At 40.3% G+C, this 22,822-nt stretch overlaps 1 protein-coding gene across 1 annotated transcript in view; it reads right to left on the reverse strand.

Annotated features, from left to right (window-relative positions):
* angpt1 (angiopoietin 1) overlaps positions 1 to 22,822 on the reverse strand; it is a 55,357-nt gene that overhangs the window by 20,249 nt on the left and 12,286 nt on the right. The window contains exons 2-6 of the mRNA XM_044335766.1: positions 12,866 to 13,021; positions 11,851 to 11,972; positions 10,573 to 10,805; positions 3,461 to 3,588; positions 2,224 to 2,325 (exon numbers count right to left, since the gene is read on the reverse strand). Of these exons, the coding sequence (XP_044191701.1) occupies positions 2,224 to 2,325; positions 3,461 to 3,588; positions 10,573 to 10,805; positions 11,851 to 11,972; positions 12,866 to 13,021 (741 nt within the window). The remainder of the gene's footprint in view (positions 1 to 2,223; positions 2,326 to 3,460; positions 3,589 to 10,572; positions 10,806 to 11,850; positions 11,973 to 12,865; positions 13,022 to 22,822) is intronic.

The raw sequence follows: 22,822 nt of genomic DNA on the forward strand, positions 1-22,822 counted from the left end.
TTTCCTATGTGCAGTTCCGGCTTTTGCGATCCTTCACACGCAAACCTGATCTACATCACTCAGTTTAGACAGAATGAGGAGATGATTAGTCATATTGTTGGACGTATTAAGGAACTATTGCACATGTGAGGATAAAGTAGAGTTTATAGTGAGCCCAGCACTCTACAAGCAGTAATTTCACATGCTGATAAGATGAAGGAGTGGGTTGTGAATAAAATTTGCAAGGTCTTTTGTGATCTTTGGTCTCCTGGGAATGGGATTATAAATACGGAATGGATTTAAGATTATATTTTAATAAGAGTACTACGTTCCTGTTGCTTAAACTCTCTCCATAGTCCTGCTAAGAAACTTCATAGGCCGCGCAGTTTTGACTGAAAGGTTTACAAATCCTTCAGGTCATTAAATCTGTGAGCACAAACCTATTGAGCTCAAGAATGTGAAAATTAATAACACAATAAAACACCATCAATCACCTCCAGCCTGTTCAAGGAGAGGAAGCATAATACTACGCTGGTAGATCAGCAACGTACGGTAAATGTCGGCCAAGGTCCATGAGTGTACCCTCATGTACTGTAATGCATTCCATGCTGCGCTCTCTCTGTACACCTGTTCAAAGCTGTAGGGTTTCCATGTCCTTCTCTTTAAGGACTTACATTATCTGTATTTATTTTCACTTGATATGTTTGCTTTTACACTCTTAATCTTTCACATCCCTCCTTTTAACCCACAAACTGATCAGTTCATCCTTCCCAACTCCAAATCCTTAAATGTCAATATCTGACAATGTATCTGAGTTGAATTTTGTCCAAGAGCTATGTTCAATTTTTTTTTCTGTTATTTTTATACCATTTTAATGTCGGATGTCTACTTATGTCAAACATAGTCAAAGGTCCAAAACTCCTCATGATGACGTCAGATTGTTTGCACGTGCCCACAAACAGCTGTCCGTTCTGTAGCCTTTATTGCTAAGGTTGTTCCAAGGGTTGTTTGCATTGTCCATTCACATATTTCGGATTGGCTTCAGGCTCGAACATGTACGGATGTATTTGAGAAGTTTCTATTCTGAGTAAGGAACGAAAAACAGAAGTGAAACCCTACTTTTATAGGTTGTTTACATAGCCTCCTGAACTGCCAGAAGTCTGTTAAGGGGTAGCTTCCCGGAGCTGGCCAATCATAACTGAGTGGGCTCATCGGGAGAGGGCCTTAAAGAGACAGGCGCTAAAACAGCCTGAGGCTGAATTGAGCGGCTGCATAAAGGGCCAGTATAAGGAGTTTTCTGAACTGAACTGTAAATGTCCCAATTAAAAGAGAACAGCACTACACTTAATATGTAGGTGTATAATGGTAAATGGCCATTACAGTTTTCAGTCCCAGTTACGTGCTGCAGCTTGAGAGTTTTCTGGCTTCAGACATCAGTCTTCGAAATAAAATCGCATTGACTTGTAAATTGTACATCAAGATCAGAGGAATGGAGAGAAGGGGGGAAACTGGAAACAGAAAGCAGATTACAGGGGATAGAATGAACATAGTCCATTTGACAATAAACTGACAGACATTGGAAGGTATACACAGGTGACTTATACAGCAAACACCAGCAAAGCTACTGCCAGCAATAATAAATCCACATTTACTGTCTAAACACAACTTAGGCTGAAAATGTTAACACCCCTAATGCAAATATGCATAGATTTCTCCTTGATGATAAACAGATGATGTTCTCTGCCTCACCTGGCACAGCACTACAGAGACTAAACAAATGTGTTGTTTTCAGATTTAGGTAATAATTTCCTGTTGGAGAGGAGGAAGAATAACAACATGTCACTGAAGCCAATCTCAGAGACCCTAGACAATATTGCGAACACAAAAACGACAAGGGACCTATTGCTGAGGAGGAATGACATCTGGATGAAGCATTCCAAATGTTGTTGGATCCGTGGATCCTGCCTTTCTTTCTTCAACACGTTCCATCAAGGCCAAAAAGTGCATGCAATTTGTCATGATCCCACAGCAGAAGTGTATTTTTGAAACAGGATGTTTTGCTCATCGTGCAGTTTCATCATTTTTGCTTAATGGATATGGATGAGTGTGTCTCTCCATTTCTGTGTGCTTTGACTCACTGTCTTGTGTTTAAACAACCACTGCTATCATCTAGTATGCAGTGGATACTGATAAGTGTCTGCATGCTGGGTGAGTGTCTGTGCGCGTGTATTTGTTTTGTCTCACCATCTTGTATTCCTTCCACGTTCTCTGGAAGTCCACGCTGCCGTCCTCTCTGCGCTGGATGACTGTCCATCCACCACCGACTGTTTCCATGTTGCAATACACCTACACAATTAGAAAAAAGAGAGAAAAGGAGGGTTGGGAAAAGGTGATAGCACCCATAGGTCTGTCATTTTCTTCAGAATTTAGAAGATGTAACTTAACTAGAACAAGCTTATGCTTTCCACATTCAACGTGATTCTCAGTGGCATTGAGAAACAATAAAGGGTCAGTTGGACAATTATTTGGTTTAGGACACTCCTTTTCCCAGCTTTTGTGATGAATCATCTTTGGGAATGCGATGTATCTGTGTCCCCCTCAAACTTAATCAGTGTCTCCTTATCCCTCACCAACTCCCCAGAGATGTTCCTCATCAGAGGGCCTTGTTTCTATAGGATCAAAGTGAAAGTCTGGGCTGGACACATACCAGCAGACACCTGGGTGTAATGTGGCCCTTAACCTTGGACCTCAGTGTGTGTAAGCTGATAATGCAAGTCTGCGGCTCTAGCTGCAGTGTTGCTCTTTGCTTTGAGGAGGAGACCCAAGGATGGAACGGAGAGGGTCTCTCACCTCAGCTAGCCTACACAGCTGAACACACATGAAAGCAGCCTGGGTATAATTAGGGAAGTACCTCTCGACTAGCTCATCATTCATCTTAAACATGCACAAAAAAGCACACACACATAAATATAAACACTACTGAACTGGAAAAAAAGCAATTATTCCAGTTTGAGAGACAGAAATCCACACAAACAAACCTTCAGCAAACCTCTTGACTGATTAAATCATTACTCCCATCAATCAGGAGCGTGAAAGCATAGTGTAGAGGTTAAGAACACATACAACCTCACGCACACACTTGCACCATTGTCACTATCCTGATCAGCTCCGTGTCCTGTTTAACACCTCATCTACCCCCCCACACTAAACCCCTGCGGTCTCAAAGCTGCCAAGTGTATTTTCAGCTTTCAATAGTCCTGCACCAGCTAGTACCCATCATTCACGCTCATCAGTGGCAGATGTCCAGTAGTGGCTCAGTATCTTTAGCTCGCTTGGAGAGAGTCGAGTCTCGCTTCAGCTCAAAGAAAACAAGTGAAACCCTTTTAAATCCACTATGAAAAGAGCTTCCTAAAAGTGATGAAAAGGCAGATATTTTCACATTACAACAGACTGCTGGCTGTAAGATATTGCGGCTTCCCACCTTTTTAGTCTCCTGAGGACTGATCTGGATGGTGTAGACTCCGCTCTTATGGAAGCCAGCCTGGTGGAGGTCGGCACAGTCGCGGAACTTCTTCTCTTCATCTGCAGCCTTTGTACTGTTTGGTACAACTGTGGGTACACAAGGAATGATGAAAACAATATTGTTTGGTCTATAGAATGTCAGAAAATAATGAAAAATGTCAATCACTGTTTCCCAAGGCTCTAAAATGTCTCATGGAAAATGAAAGAAACAAGAAAATTTTCACATTTGAGAAGCTGGAATAAGAGAATTTGGACATTTTTTTCTTAAATAATGACTCTAAACAATTAATCGATTACCTAAATAGTTGGCGATTAATATAATAGTTGGCAACTCTCTGTAGAATACTGTATTACAAAGAAACACAAGCCTGTAAGCCTACTGACGAGATGACAAATCTCTGTGAATTCATTGTTGAACTTTGTAGAAAGCTAGACTAGTTGTTTCCCCCTGCTTCTGCTCTTTATGCTAAGCTAAGCTAATCGCCTCCTGGCTTCTGCTCCATGCTTAGGGCACAAAAATAGGGGTGGAACTTTCAGCAAGACAATGACGTTTTGTGAATTTTGACATTCACAAAAGGTCAGACTATTCTTTTAAAGCCACTGTATGTATGTACATTTCAAGCGAGTGATTATAGCATCTTTTAAAATTATTTTATTACATAAAGTTTTGTGCATAGAAAACTGAGACAGTGGCAGTGAAAACTGATATTACTTTGCTGTTTGTCACAATGTGTTTTTGATACTGCCAATGAGAGCACAGAAGTCAGGTTATATACAGAGGGGATTTAATGTTGTCATTTTTGTACAACCCACAGGACACTTTGTTGCTACATATTCCAGCTGTCTGTGAGAAACATGTGCAGAGCAAATTTGGACTTTGACTGACAGGGCAAAGCTCAGGTGTTAGTGCTAGAACATTTTGTGATATAAGAGGGGATCACACTTGATACATAGATACAGACACAGGAATAGCACTGTAAATGAAGTCCATGCTATTAAAAACTGTTACCCTTGATGCAACCTCAACTCACACTATAGTTCTGTTATGTTTTATGAAATCACAAATTGCGTACAAACCCCCAACAGATCAATTTATCCTGTTTCAGATCTGTACATCTCAGAGGAGAATATATAAAAGGAGTCTGAGGCAGAAGCTGATCAGTGAGGTTTCACTGTGAGTATCTTGTAACCGCCAGATAAAATCTGGAGTGACTATCTTATTAACAAGAGAGAAGGAGTTCATTGACTGAATGATCTCCCACTCGTAGACGAGGCCTCAGACTATGACAGCTGCATCTATTTCCATCTGTAGATAATTATGGCAGCACTATTTTGAAACCAAGCAAGGGGCTAAGGACAAAACACTACAAGCTATAAATTTCAAGTTCCTGTTATAACAAGTGGTTTATATTTACCTTCCAAGCCCTTGTTATATTGATGGAAATTCCTTCCGATTTTTCTTTTTTAAAACTCCTCTTTCTTCCTCCCTTTCTCCTACCATGTAAGGGGTACATCTCACTTTTCACACCGTTGTTTTTATTGTTGAGTCAAAGAGGGTGTCAGTGAAAAGTGAAATGTGTCAGCGATCTTTAGCCCCTTTACCCCTTTTGATCCCTCATCCTGCGCACACAGAACATCTCCATGGAAGTATGGTCGCTTATTTGGGTGTACTATCTGACTATTCTGACAAAGTATTGAGTGTCAGCAACAAGAATCTCTTGCTGTGACAGGTTGACCTTGTAAGCCCTGGCACACCAGACTCTAATACAACAAAGGACACCCTGTCAGGTGGTAATTTACCTCAAGCAGGCAGACAGTGGGGCACATTTTAGGAGCCTGGGAGATTATTGTCAGAGGACTTTTTGGTATTTGATCTGTAACAGTGTGGACAATTATTTCACAATCACCGTTGTGATCTCACTCAGAGGAAAAGGATTGTCTGCCGAGGGACTGGATGCTCCACTAAAGGAGCGGCTCCCTTGAACAGCTTGCTGCCCAGCTCTACAAATATTATTTATGTCCTAATATTTATTTACAGAAAAATATTTTGTGGTTCAGTGGGGACTCGTATTCAGTAGGGGGTTCATGTGAAAAGACCAGCAGGGCTTGGGTGTTTGCATAAATCAGTACCCTTGCCAAATGAGCCCAAATACTAGAACTAAGAAGAGTGAAAAATGGAGCTAAATGGACTACCATAGACATCACTGCTCCCATGTGACCATTATCAGTCTCCGAATACAGCTGAGAGTTAAAGTGATTTTCTACAAGATCCAATGAATTTCTCTGGTGTATTCATATATGAAGGTTGCAAAGCACTATAAAATAATACAAGTTGATTCCCACAGTGTATTTACAGCAATAATGTCTAATCCTTGCTCAAAATGTAAAGAGGATTATTGGCATTGTATGAAAATGTCTGGGTAATATTCAATTTAAGTTATATTTGCTAAATAAAAGAAATCCTGCCTCCATTAAGACACTGTTTAGTGAAGAAAAGACACTGTGTCCTGAAAATTGTGTATATCAACAATTAATTTACATTAGTAAATCTGTTTTCTAGAGAGTTGTAATGCCACCAGGATTATATTTTTAATCAACCTAATGAAGAAACGTTTGTAGTGAAAGTATCCGAAAACTGTTCAACATCAATATGCAAGGAGGGACAAAAAATCCCATAAGTCATCAACAACACAGGAACAGGGTGTACTTTTCGGATTTGCGGCTAGGTAATGTACGCCTACAGCTTGGTGAAAATAAAATTGGGACTGAAAGGGAGAAGATTCACCACCGTGGAAGAAATCCAGGAAGAATCACAGGAGGCTCTGGATACAGTGACAAAAGATGACAAGCACCGAGATAAGTGTTGCAACCCAAGGAGAGTGCTACTGAAAGATTTATAATGACAGTTTATTTTTAACAATTCCAGGAATTTTTGGGTCCCTCTTCATATTTCATTTGTCTGCCCTACAATATCTGCTTCTGGGAGCTCAAGTATAATTTATGTTTTTATAGTGTCTGAAGTACTTAGTTAAAGTTAGGGAAAGGTTGTGGTCTTAGTTAAATATTGAAAAAGCCAACACCTAGTTGAAGCAGTCTAAACGTGGTCAAACCTGGCCTCTGGTGTCAAAGTCATGTCCATTGTACATGCAAGTCTACATCCTAACTATCTCCCTATGACTTCTGTTCAGCAAAAGAACATCACATCTCCTGGATTGGAAAAAAAAGTATAGATTTTTACTCTAGCAATCTACTGTATAGAGTGTGTATACTGTAGGCTTATAGTCTCACTAGATAAATACAATAAATTAACTTAAAAATTCTGATGACTGGAGTTGGAATCCGCTAACCTGACGCACCAGATGGTTTGTTACACAGAACCATCTGAGAAGTTGTCTGTTCGGAAAAGGACAGGCACTTTTAAAAAATACTTGGCATGTGATTGGATGAACTATCTGTCTATCACCATCTATCACGGGCTATTCTCACTGTCATCAGACCTAAACCACACCTGTAGCTGCCAGTAGTTCCTTAAGGGACGCTGATTGATTTGAACCACTGTGGTTCAGCCACAATCACATACCTTGAAGTCTGACAAGATGGATTCTTGAGTGATCTCGTGAAGTTGTGAATCCAGCTGCCTTTAACTCTTTAACATGATTTTACAGTTTTAACAGACATGAAAAAGTCTAGTTCCCTGAAAAGTGAGGTGAGAGGTCCCTCCACCTTTAAGAAGGTCACTGAGCTGGCTGACATTAACTGTGCACAAAAACACACTTTAGAGGGATCAATATGTGTCAACTCATTCTGCCGGGCAGTGACGCATAATAATAATCATGTGCAGCACTTAAAATTTGATCTGGATCGTGAAGTGATGTTTTATGAAGTGGTTTACCATACTGTTGTGTTAGGGCGTAACACACTGCAAATACTATTTGAGGCTTTGCATGGACCCTTAAATAATTCCACTCCCTTTGACTCTGAGTAAGCAGTTGTAAAAATGATGAATGTCATTCATTTGGTGGGATAATAGAACACTGTAAAACAAAATCATATTTAGCAGCCAGAAACTTTTAAAGAGTGTTCCAAAGCTGTGGCCAATTACTGTTAATAACAGTATGTGGCTCATTGCACCCTAATTAGGTTTAGGTAATGATTACAACCTAAACAAGAACTCCACTGCTTCATCTGACCACATCAAAAATATCTTCCCAGACCTGAGTTTGCACTGCAACAGATGAAAACACACTGGAAACCTTCATTTTAGAAAAAGCTGTACATGGACAACTGGAAAACAAAAACTACATTTAAGGAGATTTAGTGTTAAAACTCCCTTCTCTAAGTGTCCATCAGTTTCAAGGCAAAGTCAAAGATGATATGAGTCCATGCTTAAAAGGAAATGCCCCGGCTCAGTTTTCAAAACAGAGCCTAACACAAGCAGACGCCACTCGATGGCATGAAATGCTAACCCTATCCTCAAATGAAAACACTAATCCATTTCTCAAACAAACAAAAAGCCCTCCCCTGAACACAGGAAAAAAAAGAGAGCTTTTCTGCTTCTGTGTTTTTAAATGCTGTCGAAAAACAGGGGCAGTGCGTCAGATGATCAGTGAGATCTACCTACTCCTTCACCTCCTTTGGACGGGGCATCCCAGAGGAGCTATTACAGTTTGACTTATTCAGGCTAGGGTGAAGAAAGGGGAGACCTCTGACCTGCACGCCTGCCTCAACCTTCAACACTGCATGGAAAAGGAAGGGACCAACCATAAAGCAGCGGCGGGCACGTTACATTTCTATCGTCACTTGTTAAGGCGGCCACCAATCACAGACAGGGGGACAGTCTGAGGTAATCTGCTCTAATGACCCTGCTGGCTTAAGCAGTGGGATATAAAAGTTATAAAAGTGTAATTTATAGTAAATCAAACTTAAGGCCAGTAAACTAGAGAGCCACAAGGGTTGCATTAGGTCACACTTGAATCTCAACATGAAGAATGCGGAGATAATACATACGGACCAGTCAGGCCAAAATGGTCTCCAAAGACCACTGGTAATTAAATGTAACATACATAAATCCAGACTAAACAGATGGAGTACAAGCAGAGACCGCCCGTGACCTTTATTGCATGGAACACTAAAAATTACAAAAGGGAGCACCACGATAAATACGAAACATGTGTTAATCACGTGCAGCAGTTATTCACTCATGACTCTGACATCTCTTCATGCCTTTGTTGTTTCCTGTCTGATGAGAAACCTCAAGAAGCACTGTGGCGTCTCGAGGCGTCTCCGCAGGAAATCCTCAAATGGAAATGAGATTGCTAAAGTTCGACGACGCAATGTGCTCAAGAATTCCCTCGACACAGACATTCATGTCAAATCTCCTGTGACCAATGGGATTTAAGGCCATGTTAGGATCAAGCTGGTTTGGTGTTCGGAGGGCTGAAATAGGGGTAAATGAGTTTACTGCATTTGACCGAGTAAGGAAGGCTGTGTTACTGTCGGGTCAAACATAGGGCTGCAAGGGAAATCCCTGGTCTCATGTTAACAGAAGGGAGAGACGCAGAGGAATAAAATAAGCCTATACCACATCCCATTTGACATTTCAGTGAAGCTGTGCGCACAGACTTTGTAATATTAAAGTGTGACAAGTGATTGCTACAAAAAATGAGCACCATACTGGTTTATGAGAGGCACCAAAACTCTTTAACGGGAGCTCGCCGGGTTACGATAAGAACCATGTTTCTTTCTTCATGCTGCTCTCAGTGATGCAGGGTTTAATAGCCAGTGCATCCCTGTGCGTTTCTTAGTGTGGGGTAGGGTTCATGGAATGGTGTCATCATAATTTCAGAGGGATTGTAAAATTAAAGATGTTAAAGCTGTAACATCTGACTAGAGGAAGTAAGTATTCCAAAACAAGTGCTGCCTCATAGTTCAAGCCCTGCACAGCCAGTCCACAAACTTTCCTTCACACACTGTGGTCTGGCAAGGATAAATAGGCATTTTCTTAAGTTAGGGTCATTGCTAGTGGGGATAGATGACTTTTGGATCAGCCTATAAGCAACCAACAGATGACCGACAAGTGCTCCCCTCTGCTGAAACATGACCATGACCCTTTCTTCGCCAAACCAATGCAAATCGGATGTCCTTGATTTTGCTGCAGGGTTTCTAAGTAAAACAAGGCTTCTTGCTTTGAGTTAAATGCTAACATCAAGATGCTAACAATGACAATCCTAACATGTTGATGCTTGGCACGTGTAATGTTTACCAATAGTTACTATATTAGTTTAGTGTTACATTCCTAGCATTTGCTAATTAGCTCTAAACAAAAAAGGGCAACTGAGGCTGATAGGGATGCCAGTTTTGCAGGTATTTGGTCATAAACCAAAGTATCGATCACCAAAGTTATTATGAAACAGCTTCTGGGCACCAAAGATACTTGTACCAAATTTCATGCCAAAAACCATTTGTCAAGACATTCCATTAAACAAACAAAATGTCAACCTCATGGTAACTCAAGAGCAAAATTGAGGTGAACACCAAAGTCATTCAGCTTTATCCTCTGAGGACCACAGATGTCTGTAAAACTTTCATGGCAATTCATCCAATAGTTGTTGGACAGACAGACTGCTTACAGGCTAAAAACTAGCAGCTATTATAGCAATGTCAAATAATACCTAATCTATCAAACAGAAAAGGTTAGTAAGTTATTTGTTGTTTGTCATTTCTTGGCTGTAGATTAAACTTCAAAACATAACCTCGCTTGTTTTTGTCATCATCTAAACCATTCCCAGTATTTCACTGATTGGTCCAACTTTGAGCTGCTGGGCTCAATCACTTCTCAGTGGACATCAGACCAATATCTTGTAGCAAAAAGTGAATTTGATGTGAGTCTGGATCTGGCTTCTCGATTTGGTTAGACGTGCTTACGTAGAGGTTGTGACTCTCTTCATCTCCATTGGCAGAACATGCTCTTATTGTAAGTGAAGGTTATTGCTTAAGACTGTACTCTCCCTGTGACATCTGAAAAAGTTCCAAACCTCTCAGCCTGTAAGACTTTGATTCCAGTTCACCTACCTCCATCTTTGGAGCAGAGGTTGAGCAGGTTGTGGACGGTATCCATCATCTCCTGCTGCTGTCTCTGCAGGGCCGTGCTGTTTCCTGTGGCCCGTCTCAGCTGGGCTTCCAGCTCCCTGATAACCCCGCTCTGCCTCCCCACCAGGGTCTGGAGACTTCCTTTCTCCTGCTTCAGCGTCTCTAGTTCTTCATGGTGTCGCATCTCCATCTCTAACATCTTCTGTTCCAGGAGGCTGGGGGAAAGGAAAAAGGGTCAAGAAAAGTTTGTTATGAAAGATGGAAAAGTTGTTTTATGTTATTATCCTTCACTTGTGTGCCTTCACTTAAAAACTATTCCCCAGTTAGTGATATGGAAACACAAATACAAGAATGAAAGAAGGATGTCTGTAGCTTTGGTTGCCATGTAATCCTCATACAAAATAAATATAAGTTACTTTGCAGATGCATTTGAAGTAAATGAATAAGCCCTTACAGCATCTGAGCTTCACCATTATACAGTCTAATGCCTAAAAGATGATATAAGCTGACATCAAATTCATTAACTAATCGTATATTTCTATACATAATAGATTTGGTAAAGGAAAAAGAAAAGACAACACGTACAAGATGGAATAATGCCACAATTGCTCAAGCTTAGGGAAATTGTCCTCCATATTCTATCTCCGTAAGCTTCAAGAATAACTTAAAAATCAGAATCACCAGAGACTATGCTTTCAAATGGTGCTCATGTTTTTTTTCAAAGTGATTGCAAGCAGTCTCTATGGATACTTCAGTCTGCAATGAGAGATGCGGACCAAACCCTTTAAACACTACATCATCTGAGACAATCCCACGGGACCAATCACTGTAAAGAACAAGATTTAGAGACACGAAAACGTATCCAAAAGCCACATTTCACTTCTTTGATTTTGTAAGAAATGCCCAGTGGTGCAATATGGAAACCATAGCCTCATGCATTTGAGACAGATTTACCGAACATCACAGGGAATAAGAGCTGACTATTATGCTGTTGTTTTAATATAACTGCATATTGTCTTGAAGTGTGTGATAGTAAATGAAAGCTGGTAGCAAGCTTTTGATTTTGTTTACCCGATCGTGCGAAGAACAGCTGTATGTTCTTTGACTTTTTTGGGGGCCCGGGGGGGGTTGCACAGACTGGCTCGTTGCCTGTCAATGTATCATCTTTACTCACTCCAGTATGTCTTTGTCCAATTTGCTGCAGTACGAATGGAAGCCAGCCTGTGATTTTGGTGTGGGCTTTAAGTGTTGTCTGTTTACCTGTTCTTGTCATGGAGCTTGCTGATCTCATTGGTCTGGACCATTAAGTCTTTCTCCAACTTGTTAGTGGAAAGAGAATTTTCCAGCAGCTGGATCTCAAGCCTGGATGTCTGATTCAGAACCTGCAACAACAGCAAATACAAAGATATGCAGAATACAAAAGATAAGAGGTAATAAAAATCAATAAAAGGTAATAGACCGAATGTGGTATATGCTTTAGAGGTCTGGGGCCAATTTCACAAATGATTGTCACTTGCAAATTGCAGATAAATTCGTGAGTCCTACAGTCCTCTTGCATGCCAATGCATGTGTTGCAAGAATGGAGTTTCTTTTGATCAGTTAAACAAGTGAAAATTGATGTGAGAGGAAATTATCTTGTGTTGCAAGTCATAGCTTGCATGTTGCAAATTTGATGAAACAGGCCCCTTATCTGCTTTTATACACACTCTATTAGCTGTGGTAACAACAGCACCAAACCCTGAGTAGAAACCAAAAACACAGGGCTTTCTTTAAGTCCTTCCCGCACACTGCAGGAATAACACACACTGCACATTTGAGGCACTTATAAACCATCATCTTTGTTTTCATTTTGTCAAGTGTTCACCCAACACATGGAAATACTTAGGCGATATTCATCTCAGCTATGATTATCTTTTTTTAACTTTGCGAACAGTTATCTTTTTAGTACTTTAGCAAAAATTACTCACCACTAACTTTGTAACTTTACATCATCTCCTCCTCAAACTCCTCCACATAAGCAAGATAAAAGGAACCAGAGCCAAATGACTCAAAGAAGGGATAAGCATTTATATAGCATCAGTATTGTCTTTGGCCAGTTGACTGTAACCGTTTAAGGGTGGTGAATGTGAAATAGTTGCGTTAATGGAGCATAGGATGAATCCTCTCAGAGACAAAAGGAAAAGTTACAAGGAACAAGGGACAAGGAATTGGATCAGCTTGCACATTTTCATGCAGACAAGAGGTTTAAAGAGTATATTTTTTAGAGGGGTGTTACCTGTGTCTCTACATCAGTTAGCTTTCGTGTCTGTTCAGCTGTCTGAGAGAGAAGGTTGGTGCCCATTTCCAACATGGCTGCTGTGTGGTTGTGGACAGCACTCTGCTGCAGTTGAGCCATCTCCGTCTTCATGCTCTCTTTGATGTAGTTCTCAATCTGCCCAAAAAAAGAAAATGGCAGAAGACAGATAAGACACAGAGGAAAACGGGTAGTAACAAATGATATAGACAAAGATGAAGGTGCCAAAGGTAAAGAATTAACAGATAGTGTAGTTGCCATGTCAGGGCTACCCTACATGTCATTTCCCCATCAGCATATTACAGCAAGTCTTCTGCAGTACACTGATTTGCCCCTTTCATGTATGAATGTACAGTATAAATACTCTAATGTTGATGTAACCTGACCCACTAAGCTGGGTAAACCCAGCACTAATTCAATCAAATTTTTTACTTTTTGCTTGTGAACACACTAGAATAAAGATGGTTAAGGTGGCTTTTAACTCTAAAAACTACATGGACTGAGAAGACTGGTGTTAATATCATCTTGCACACATTGCTTTTGTCTCCACTTCTCAGATATTTTGTTTCTTACACATTCACATTCATAGCAACAGTAGACCTGAAGCATACCGTTTGCTGTTCCTTGTTCAAGATTCTCTTAAGGGGACGTAACATGCACGTTTCCACGCCTATATTTATGTTTTGGCGCTCTACTGGTATATCTTTGCATGATTTACAGTTAAAAAAAAACAAAACTGGCTCTTTATGCAGCCCTTCAGTTCAGCCTCTGTCTGAAATAGGCTGCTTTAACTCTTGTCTCTGTAAGGCCCCCATCCCGGTGAGCCCACTCTGTTCTGATAGGCCAGCTTCCAGACGCTGCCCCTAAACAGACTTCCGGCATTTTAGTTAGTTAGGGCTGGGGCTTTAGGAGCGCAAGCCGACGGAGCTGTGGTTCTCCGTGGGAGTTGGACGGTGCCACAAGCTCAGATCCCGGGGGGGGGGGGGGGGGGGGGGGGGGGGTGTCTCGTCGACCACGCAAGTTTAGTATATATTTTAACTTGTATGTATTGTGTATTTTCTATTTTGTATTTTATTATCGTGGGGACAGGAGAGAAGCTGGGTGGGGTTGAGTTGGGCTCCGGGCGGGGGGAGGTTTTGTATTGGCCCCACCCTCTTTCTTAAAGTAGACGTGTGACTCCACTGTGTGCAGTGTGGTGTGCTCCCAGGCATTTCTTGAAGTTGTTGTGATGTGCTCTTATCCCTGATGTGTGTTGCATCTCTGGATGGTGGTGTGTATTTTTATAGTGTGGCCAGCCCTAATAAAGATTTCCAGTTTGCCTGATACTTTGTCGGTTATTCTGAGGTCTCTGTCATTTATCCCACATAAATTCTGGTCTCTGTTTGAACTCAGATTTATTACACATATGTTCACCTCAAGTTTCGGAACTTTGACCATGTTTCCATCATAACAGTATAATAATAACAGAAAATCACAAAAAGCATGATATGTCCCCTTTAAAATGTTTTCAAATCAACATTCTTACTGCTACATATGGGAAATGGTTGCTTACATCTAAAGAAATGCACAAACAAATATTTTTTCCATCATTCGAGTTGCACTCAAGTGAAGCAGGCGCTGTGTTGTGGGTGGGCCATTAGACTGTTATTTTTAATGATTAAAATTAACATTTAAATACACAATAAAGACAAAAAAAGTTTCTGTTTCCAAAAAAGCAAAAAACAACATTTATCAGGCTACTATCAGAGTGCAGATGCAGTCTAATTTATAATTTATAATTTGTCTAATTTCATAGCTGAAAATGCATTTCCTATTGAGACTAGAAGAACTTAGAAAACAATGTAGGCAAAACAGGAAGTAGAGCTGAAAATACCTGCTCGACTTGATTGTCTATATCATCTTGAAAGCATAGACCGTTTCTATTGAGACAAGCTAATGAACTGACAGCGCGATGCGCCACTCTCTCTCTCGTTAAAAGTGAATTTAGCTCACCCAGCAGTTGATCTCGCTGTCTCCCTGCAATCAACTTAAAAAAATAATAATCCAGCCAGATCATCCAAACAAGATGATATGTCCTTAAATAGAATTATTGGAATCAGTGTTCTAAATAAAGCGATGCATTGGCCTAAACAATCCACAGCAAAAAATAAACATGATAGATAAGATACTATGTTTCATTTTCGCACAATTTGAGCAATGTACCCACGAGTACTCGCTTGTAATAAACACAAACTGTTGCGGGTAAATAATAAGCTAATTCAACATTGAAAATGTTCGAGAAAAAGATTTAAAAAAAACATAATCAACCAGATATTGCTAGTCGCCTTCCACAGCATGATATCAGTCATTTCTGTTTTATATTTAATTTCTGACTACCAGTTGGAAACTGTGAAAGGAAAGCAAACACTATTAACTTCTGTAATTAAAAGTCCCAGCCAAAATTACTTCGGCTCATCCAAAATTGAAATCTTGGCACCGTGCCTGAAGTGAAGAATGACTTAAGTCAGTATAGGCTCAGCCAGATGTAGGTGGTTAACTCGGGATGGAAGAGGCAGAGATGAACAGATATTCACTCAGGCTTCTCTGGAAAGAACTCTTTCATCCTTATCTACAAAGCCAAACAAATCACAAGATGGAAATTGAGGTAAAGCTTTGATAAGATTCTTCATATCAATGAACTATATGGACCATCTGTTTATTGTTCTTGGTCTTTTTTGTTCATTTTTCTCCCCTAAGGTTCAGTTAAGTAGGTCCGGTAACCATATTAGGTCTTTCTAACTTGCCATCTTGTGCTTTGCCTCCTTGTGTCTGCATCATTTGTACTGTGTTTTACATCATTTTGTTACCTTGACTGTTAACTTATTAGATCTTGGAGGGCTCGTCTGTGTATGGGTAGAGACATGCTTTTGTTTTATAAATAAATCGAACTTGATCAGATTTTAAGTGATGGTCTGGTTGCTCACATTCTGAACACACACTGAGATGACTCCGTGATTGGCCAGTTGAGATAAACTACTTCATCTTTAAAAGATGTTTTCTGAGTTTTGCTTTGGCTCATCAATGGGTTGTGACAGCCATTTTTTAAGGAACGCATCAACCAAGACAAATCAGCATCAAACAGCACAACATCAGATGTGTCGGTGTCCTTAGCAACAGTTCTCATTGTGGAGCTGTGGGGCCGAATTAAACGCTCACACACTGAGAAAGCTGAAATATGCCGCACTCTAATCTAAGTCTGTGAGGGAAAATGGTTTGTTACGAGTCAGAGGGCACTTCCACAGAAAGCAGCTGGTGACAACACAAGTCTCAGTTCATCTTTCCATCCCTTTGTACATACAGATTGTTCCCATTATTGCATTAGTCCTGATATCCGGTGATATACCCCCCCTTAACAGTCAAAGGGACCTTAACATATATATTTGTATTGGAACAGGCTTGAACTGTAATTGTTTGACTTCCATATGGGGGACCACAGGACCAAGTGAAGACAACAACATGTGTGTATTGAAACAGAAAAAACTGGCCACAAGGTTTGACAAAGTTTTGGATCAGTATTGTTGATCATGAGGTTTCTAAAACTAACAGAAAAATCTTTCTATCTGTTTCTGTTGGCACAATTAAATGTGGATAATATGTACACCGTAGATATTTCTAGTAAAACATTTACTTTGGGAAAAAAAAAATTGCCTTTTTTTTCTTATAAAAAGAATAGATGACTTCTATTGTTTTAATTGATCAAAGTCAGAATAGAGGTGGAAGTTTTGTTCCTCAACTGAAACATCCAGTTCTGAGCCATTTGCACAGGTCTGCCAAGTCGAATTAGCTTTTAAATGTAATATCCTTACTTGGCAATGATATGTATGTGAAATGTAACATTTTTTCAGGCCGGATTTCAGACATAATACAGTTTCCCCTAACTGTGAACTACATAAGGCTGATATAAGTGTCACTTTCCACATAACCTCCAATGGTCTGGCCAGAGGAATAGGAAAGAAAACATGGAGTCTGGAATCCACAAAGCTCAAGTAATGATGGATTACTCTGACTGATAATGAACCATAGAATATGATTATGTTTGGAAATGGTTTTCAGTGCATCCAGAAATGTAAAATCTTTGAAATCTGAGTTCAAATCTATAGCAGCAGCCTGCAGTTTATTCATCTGCTGAGATCATTGTGTGCACTGTTTGAGGACCACAATAGGTTTTGCACAGTGTAAGTCACCTTGAGAGAAAAGGTAGTGAGGGGACAGATGGCTTATGGAAACTTAAGCCCAGCAATCACTTCATGGTCTGTCTCTCAGGGAATGTGGCTGACTCACGGCTGGATCTTGCGGGGGTCATAAATGGAAAGTACCAAGGAGAAACAAGATTACACAAACACGCCCAATCATGTAAAATCACTACTTTGGAAGCCGTAAAATAGGTCTATGTGGGTGTTGGGTTATTTAGATGGTTTCCAACCTCGACTCCAGATAAGTGCTGTGCTTTTCCAGTCATTGGCTACCAATAGAAACTACTGTCGGCAAAGAAAGCAAATACTCTTTTCCATTGCCAGAACTGAAATGCAAATTAGGTGGGAATGGGATTGAGATGGTGAAATAAATATGAGTGTATAATGACAATGCAAAGGTTGTGGTGCTTTACTTTCTACTAAGACGTGAGGTTGTCATGCCAGTGACTGATTTTTTGCAGAAAATATTGTAACCTAACCATTCTAAGTCAACCTGAAAATGGAACAAATTAATTTCAATTCACGGTGCTGTTTTCAATACATTTTCATCAAGAAGTGGAGTCAATGAAATGACAGAACCAAATGGTAACTTTATCTGACAATCATCAAATTTCTCTCACAGATGAGAATTTGAAGAGAAACAGGTTTCAGACCAGAAAGTTGGGCTTATGGTTTGGTAAGCATGGAGCGTGGAGCCCACCAACTCAGGGTCATACTAAAAAAATTTGGACCGTGCAGTAAGGTGTGACCATCTAAGTATGTGGGATATCAGAAGTAAGATTCAAACAATGTGTCATAAACTCAAAACAGGACTCATACTATCTTTAAACTGCATCTTTAAACGGAGACTATCTAACCTTTGCTGACGAGAGGGCACAAGTGAAAATTGTGGGATAATCTTAGATACTAAAAAAATATTTTAAGAATAGCACAAGTGTAGAGAAGTTATACATTCAGTTAACACAGACTAAATGTCCATTACAAAGCAATATTTACCTAAAGTTTTTTAACATTAGCTAACATTAGCTACCGTAAGCTACAGGTCAAGTAAGTAAGGCTGTAGCCGTAAAACCCAAGTGTGTATTTAAGTGAGCGAGCGTGTTTCAAGATGAAAACTTGTAACTGTTGTGTATTCCTCTATATGTGTGAACATTTGACACTTTGATAGCGAAGAGGAATTCAAATGTAACACCACGCTCATAAAAAATAAAAATAAATCTGGTGCTTTGATGACAAAGTAGATTTATAAGAGACATTCCAGAGGGTAAGATAACCCTAGGCTCTGCTTTTAGAAACGACTAAATCTTGCCTCTGGTTTTACAAAATCACTGTTTGCTAAGTGAGAGTCACATAAACACAAGTTTATGTTTCCTTAAGTGCTGTTTTACACCACGGCATAAAGGTCTTAAGGTGATGTGCTTGGCACAGACATGCTCCATGTGGATTTTAATAATGATGCTGCCTGACGTCCCAATTCTGGAGTGTGCAGATCCATTAGTGGTTTAACTACTGCCTCTCAGTGCAACTTACTGCATGTACAGACTTGTCCGTTTAGTTTATGGGGTACAATTGGCTGTTAATCACTAAACAAGTTGCTTTGGGCTGTCTACAACATAAATTATAAACAGACATGCAGATTTTAAGAGCAAAGGGCCTGTTCATCTTACAATAGGACAGTGTTTTTCATGGAAAGCATCACAAGCGAAAAGGCAAGGAATTCACCCGCTGTGATCCCCAACATGCATATTCTGTACATTATCATGGTGCAGCTGCTAAATTGCCATCGCTTGAGAGCCAAGAACAAGATAATCCCTCAAGATGATACTCCCTGCTATCATTGTTACAGATTGCTGTAAATGTTTACCACTTTTCTTGACATTTCCCATTTAGCGTAACTTCCATTCTAAAAGGGGGTCCTGATCTTTCTCTAAACAGCAGCAGTGGTGGTGCTGAGAGACACTGTGAGAGTTAGAAAACGGTGGGCCTGGACTGTATAAAACACTTACGACTCGAGCTCTGTCACATCTCTGCTTATCTCTGACTCTGTGTGTGTGTGTGTGTGTGTGTGTGTGTGTGTGTAGGAAGGTGATGGTGTTACTGGAGCGGTCTGGCTTCTGGGATGCATCTCGTACGCTCAACCCTGGATCCATTTCAGAACCCTTTAATGGACAAGAGCATGGAAGCTAATACCCACCCCCCAAATCAGCACCTCCTGGTGTATCACACGCCACCTTGGGACCAACACCAGCGAATACACTTATACCTTCTTATCGACCACCGACAGTGAAGGGTGAATTTGACACCCCTCAGTGAAAACTGTACCTATAAGTCACTCTAGAAGGGCTTTAGGAGGTGTTACCCTGATTCACTGTGCTGTCACTCCCCAGCATTGTATTATATAGCTATGGGCAACCTTTGCACATATCTTAGAAAGCTGTCTTACTCAGTCACTGGCTTGTTTGTTTTAAAAGCCACCTTGAAACAGTTTTAAGGCTCTCTGTCTTAAACTCTGTCAAGATTAGGTGAGTAACAACTCAGTCTGAACTCAACAGTTGACCTTTGTGACCTTTGCCCCCAGTGGCCAGCATCCAGGCATTCACTCAACTGCTGCCACATTTTTCAACAGAAACAACAAAAATACAGAAATAAGAAATGAGTGAACAAAACATCAGCTTAAACTTGACTCTGAAAGGTGAGTTTGATGAATTGGCATCATAGATGGTAGAAACAGGCGTCTGCAGAGCGGTGGGTGGTCCAGACCCTTCTTCATCATCTCATCTCAGCCAGAAAGCACGACTGCCATCCGAAAAAACAATCCAGCCACTGCCAGCACCAACTGCTCTAAGGCTCTTTTTTCCTTCCCATCTGCGTCTTTCTTCTTCTCCTCCCCCTTTGTCTTTCTGTCAAGATGCTATTGTGCTGATGTCAATTACGTTTTGGTCATGCACTTCCAAGAATATAATGAGCCTTGTATACACAACCTGCAACCAAACCAACCTTTCTTCTGGATAAATCTCTGGGTAAATCATGGCGTTTAGTTTGAGGTGCCCAAAATTGTTTGGCAGGTCCAGAGACACACCATTTTTCACCCGTCAAAGGTTTTCTGTCACAATGGCTTGTCAACAGGGCAGATAATAAAAGAAAGTGAGAATATTTAGCCAACAGTCAAGCTTTCAAGGCTGGTTGATTGTTTTCTGTGGGAAAAGAAATCAGAACTTCAAACCAGAGGGCAAATGTTTTAGGCCAAATTGATTTTCCATATTCGTTTTGTCAAATGTGCTTCGACTACACAGCTTTGTTAATCATTATTCAAGAATCCGAATAAACCACACACTTTGAAAACAGACTGGAAAATATGATGTTAAAATTGCAGTCAGAATTTTTTTTTGACGACTTATGAGCTCTGTAAACGGCTAATTTGCTTCAAGTTATAACAACAGAAAACCACAATGCTGCTTTTGATTTCAACAAAGTATGAGTAAAATGTTAAGCATGTGGTGCTAAAATAAGTTTTGAAACACAATTTGGCAGAAATGGGGCTTCAGCTGAGTCAAATTTGAGATTTAAATGTTTATTAGAAATAAAATAAGCTCCAAGAAATTAAGAGAGACTGGATGTACTGTTGCTGTATTTAGTTTGTTTCATGTGGCTACTTTTACTTCTACTATTAGCACAAAAGTTATCATTTGATTTGATCTACGTTTAGTGATGTTGCCTTAGTGTAACCTTGTTACACTAAGGCAAGTGATGTTGCCTTAGTGTAACCTTGTTACACTAAGGCAACATCACTAACCAAAATATCACACCACATGAATGTAACTTCTAGCTTGAGAGAACTTTTTAAATCAAGAACTTTGACAGTGTTATGTCTATAAGACAAACCCTGCAAGCCACAGAGCAAGATGAATTAGTCTGAGTCTTCTGTATGTCTGCAAAATATAAGATAAAAGCCAGTTTATCTCAAAAGTCAAACATGATCTACAAAAGAAACAGCAAATTAAATTTTGACATTGTGCTATGAAAAGAATGAACTTTCTGTCAACATCAAAATAGAGATGGACAAAATGTTTCGCCTTGAACTTGAGGTCTTTCACACTCTGGTGTGAGCACATCCAACAGAAATGTTTGCTTTTCTTTTATTGATATTAGTACAGCGGTGTGGACACTTGCTTGTTTTTACGATCAAAATTCATTCCGGAAATGAATTTTCAGAGTTGGTCTAGACGGGGATAATTTGGCAGTCTTCTATGACCAGATTCCAGTAGCAGACCACATAAGTCAAGTCCATGATTGCATGAGTATGGAATTATTTAGGGAAAAAAAAATCTGCTTCTCTGTAGACAAAAGCAAGAAAGGTTTGAATAAAGCATACGCAAAAGAATGAAAATATATAATATATACGTTCCTTTCATGTTTGACTCATGTCTCGAGCAGCTGCAACGATGGCTATCAGAGACCTCACGTGATTTCTTTCCATGTTAAATGAAAATAAATAGAGTGAAGCAGAGATTACGCATGAATGTATATTTTCACAAATCCTCCGGTTACAATCCTGCTCTCTAATGTCAAAATGGACCCAAAAATTACTCCAATTAATTATGCGTATCTAGCCGTATGGGAGAGGAAGTACTTGCATTCACCCAAGACATGGGAATGCGTAACGAAAACCAAACAACCAAACAAACTCCGACCTGCTTATTCATCCAGAAGTCCTAACTGTGAGTACCACTAGTGGGGCAGCTTAACGAAGAATTCGATGTGTGATGCAGTTGTGGGAATCTTTCCTCGGAGACACATCTGGGCAGTAATATGCATGATGATGTCTTTCTTATTGTATGTCACTTGGCGGAGGCCGTGTCAGTCTGCCCTAATCCTGAAGCACGCAGGGATACCACAAACCCACCATCCCACGGAGGAGGCGTTTACATCTAAATATTTGAGATAGCATTCCAGTGTACCCTATAAAAAACCAGCACAGCAGGGAGTTCCTCTGCCAAAAAGTTGTAGAAATAGATGCAAAAGGACATGTTTTGTTTTAAGCTCAGCCGTGACAGAAACATTGCTATACATGCTGTTGTATGTTAAACCTCCTAGGCAGGCAAAACTTCAGGGAAAAAATGCTTCCAGTGTTCCAGTGTGTGTGCCAGCAGCGCTACCTATCAAACTGTGTGTCTCTTAAAATCAAAATGAATGGGCATTTAATGACTGGGGTTGTTTCCTTCAACGTCACGTTAGTGTTTATCTTTCATCCTAACATCCCATTAAGGGAGGATTCCAGAGTTTATACCATCCCTGCAGTCGTTCAGGGTTAAAATCACCACCGAGAAATCTCCACAGTTAACGCCTTAAAGTTTCTCTCACTTTCTCCTTCTGTCTCTCTCGGTATCCCTTCTGTCTCCCTGCGTATTGCTCCCCCTCCCTTCTTTCTTACAGTCTCTGCTTTGCTTTGCTTCTGTCACCAAAGACAGACTGACGTTATCGCATCAGGTCCATATTATGTTACTTATGAGTCACTTCGACTCTCCCCCTGTTGCTTTTGCTAGTGGCAAGCACACCCTGGACTATATATCATATCTGTGGCTGCATGAGACACCTTTAAATACCCATGGTGGCACTTAAAGGCAGTACCGAGTGCATATGGGCCCGAATTTCCCGTAAGTGACGCTGAATCCAACGCTCCGTCTAAACAAAAGAGATGAGCAGGAAG

This window comes from Thunnus albacares, chromosome 19 (genome assembly GCF_914725855.1).
Source record: "Thunnus albacares chromosome 19, fThuAlb1.1, whole genome shotgun sequence".
NCBI classification, from domain to species: Eukaryota; Metazoa; Chordata; class Actinopteri; order Scombriformes; family Scombridae; genus Thunnus; species Thunnus albacares.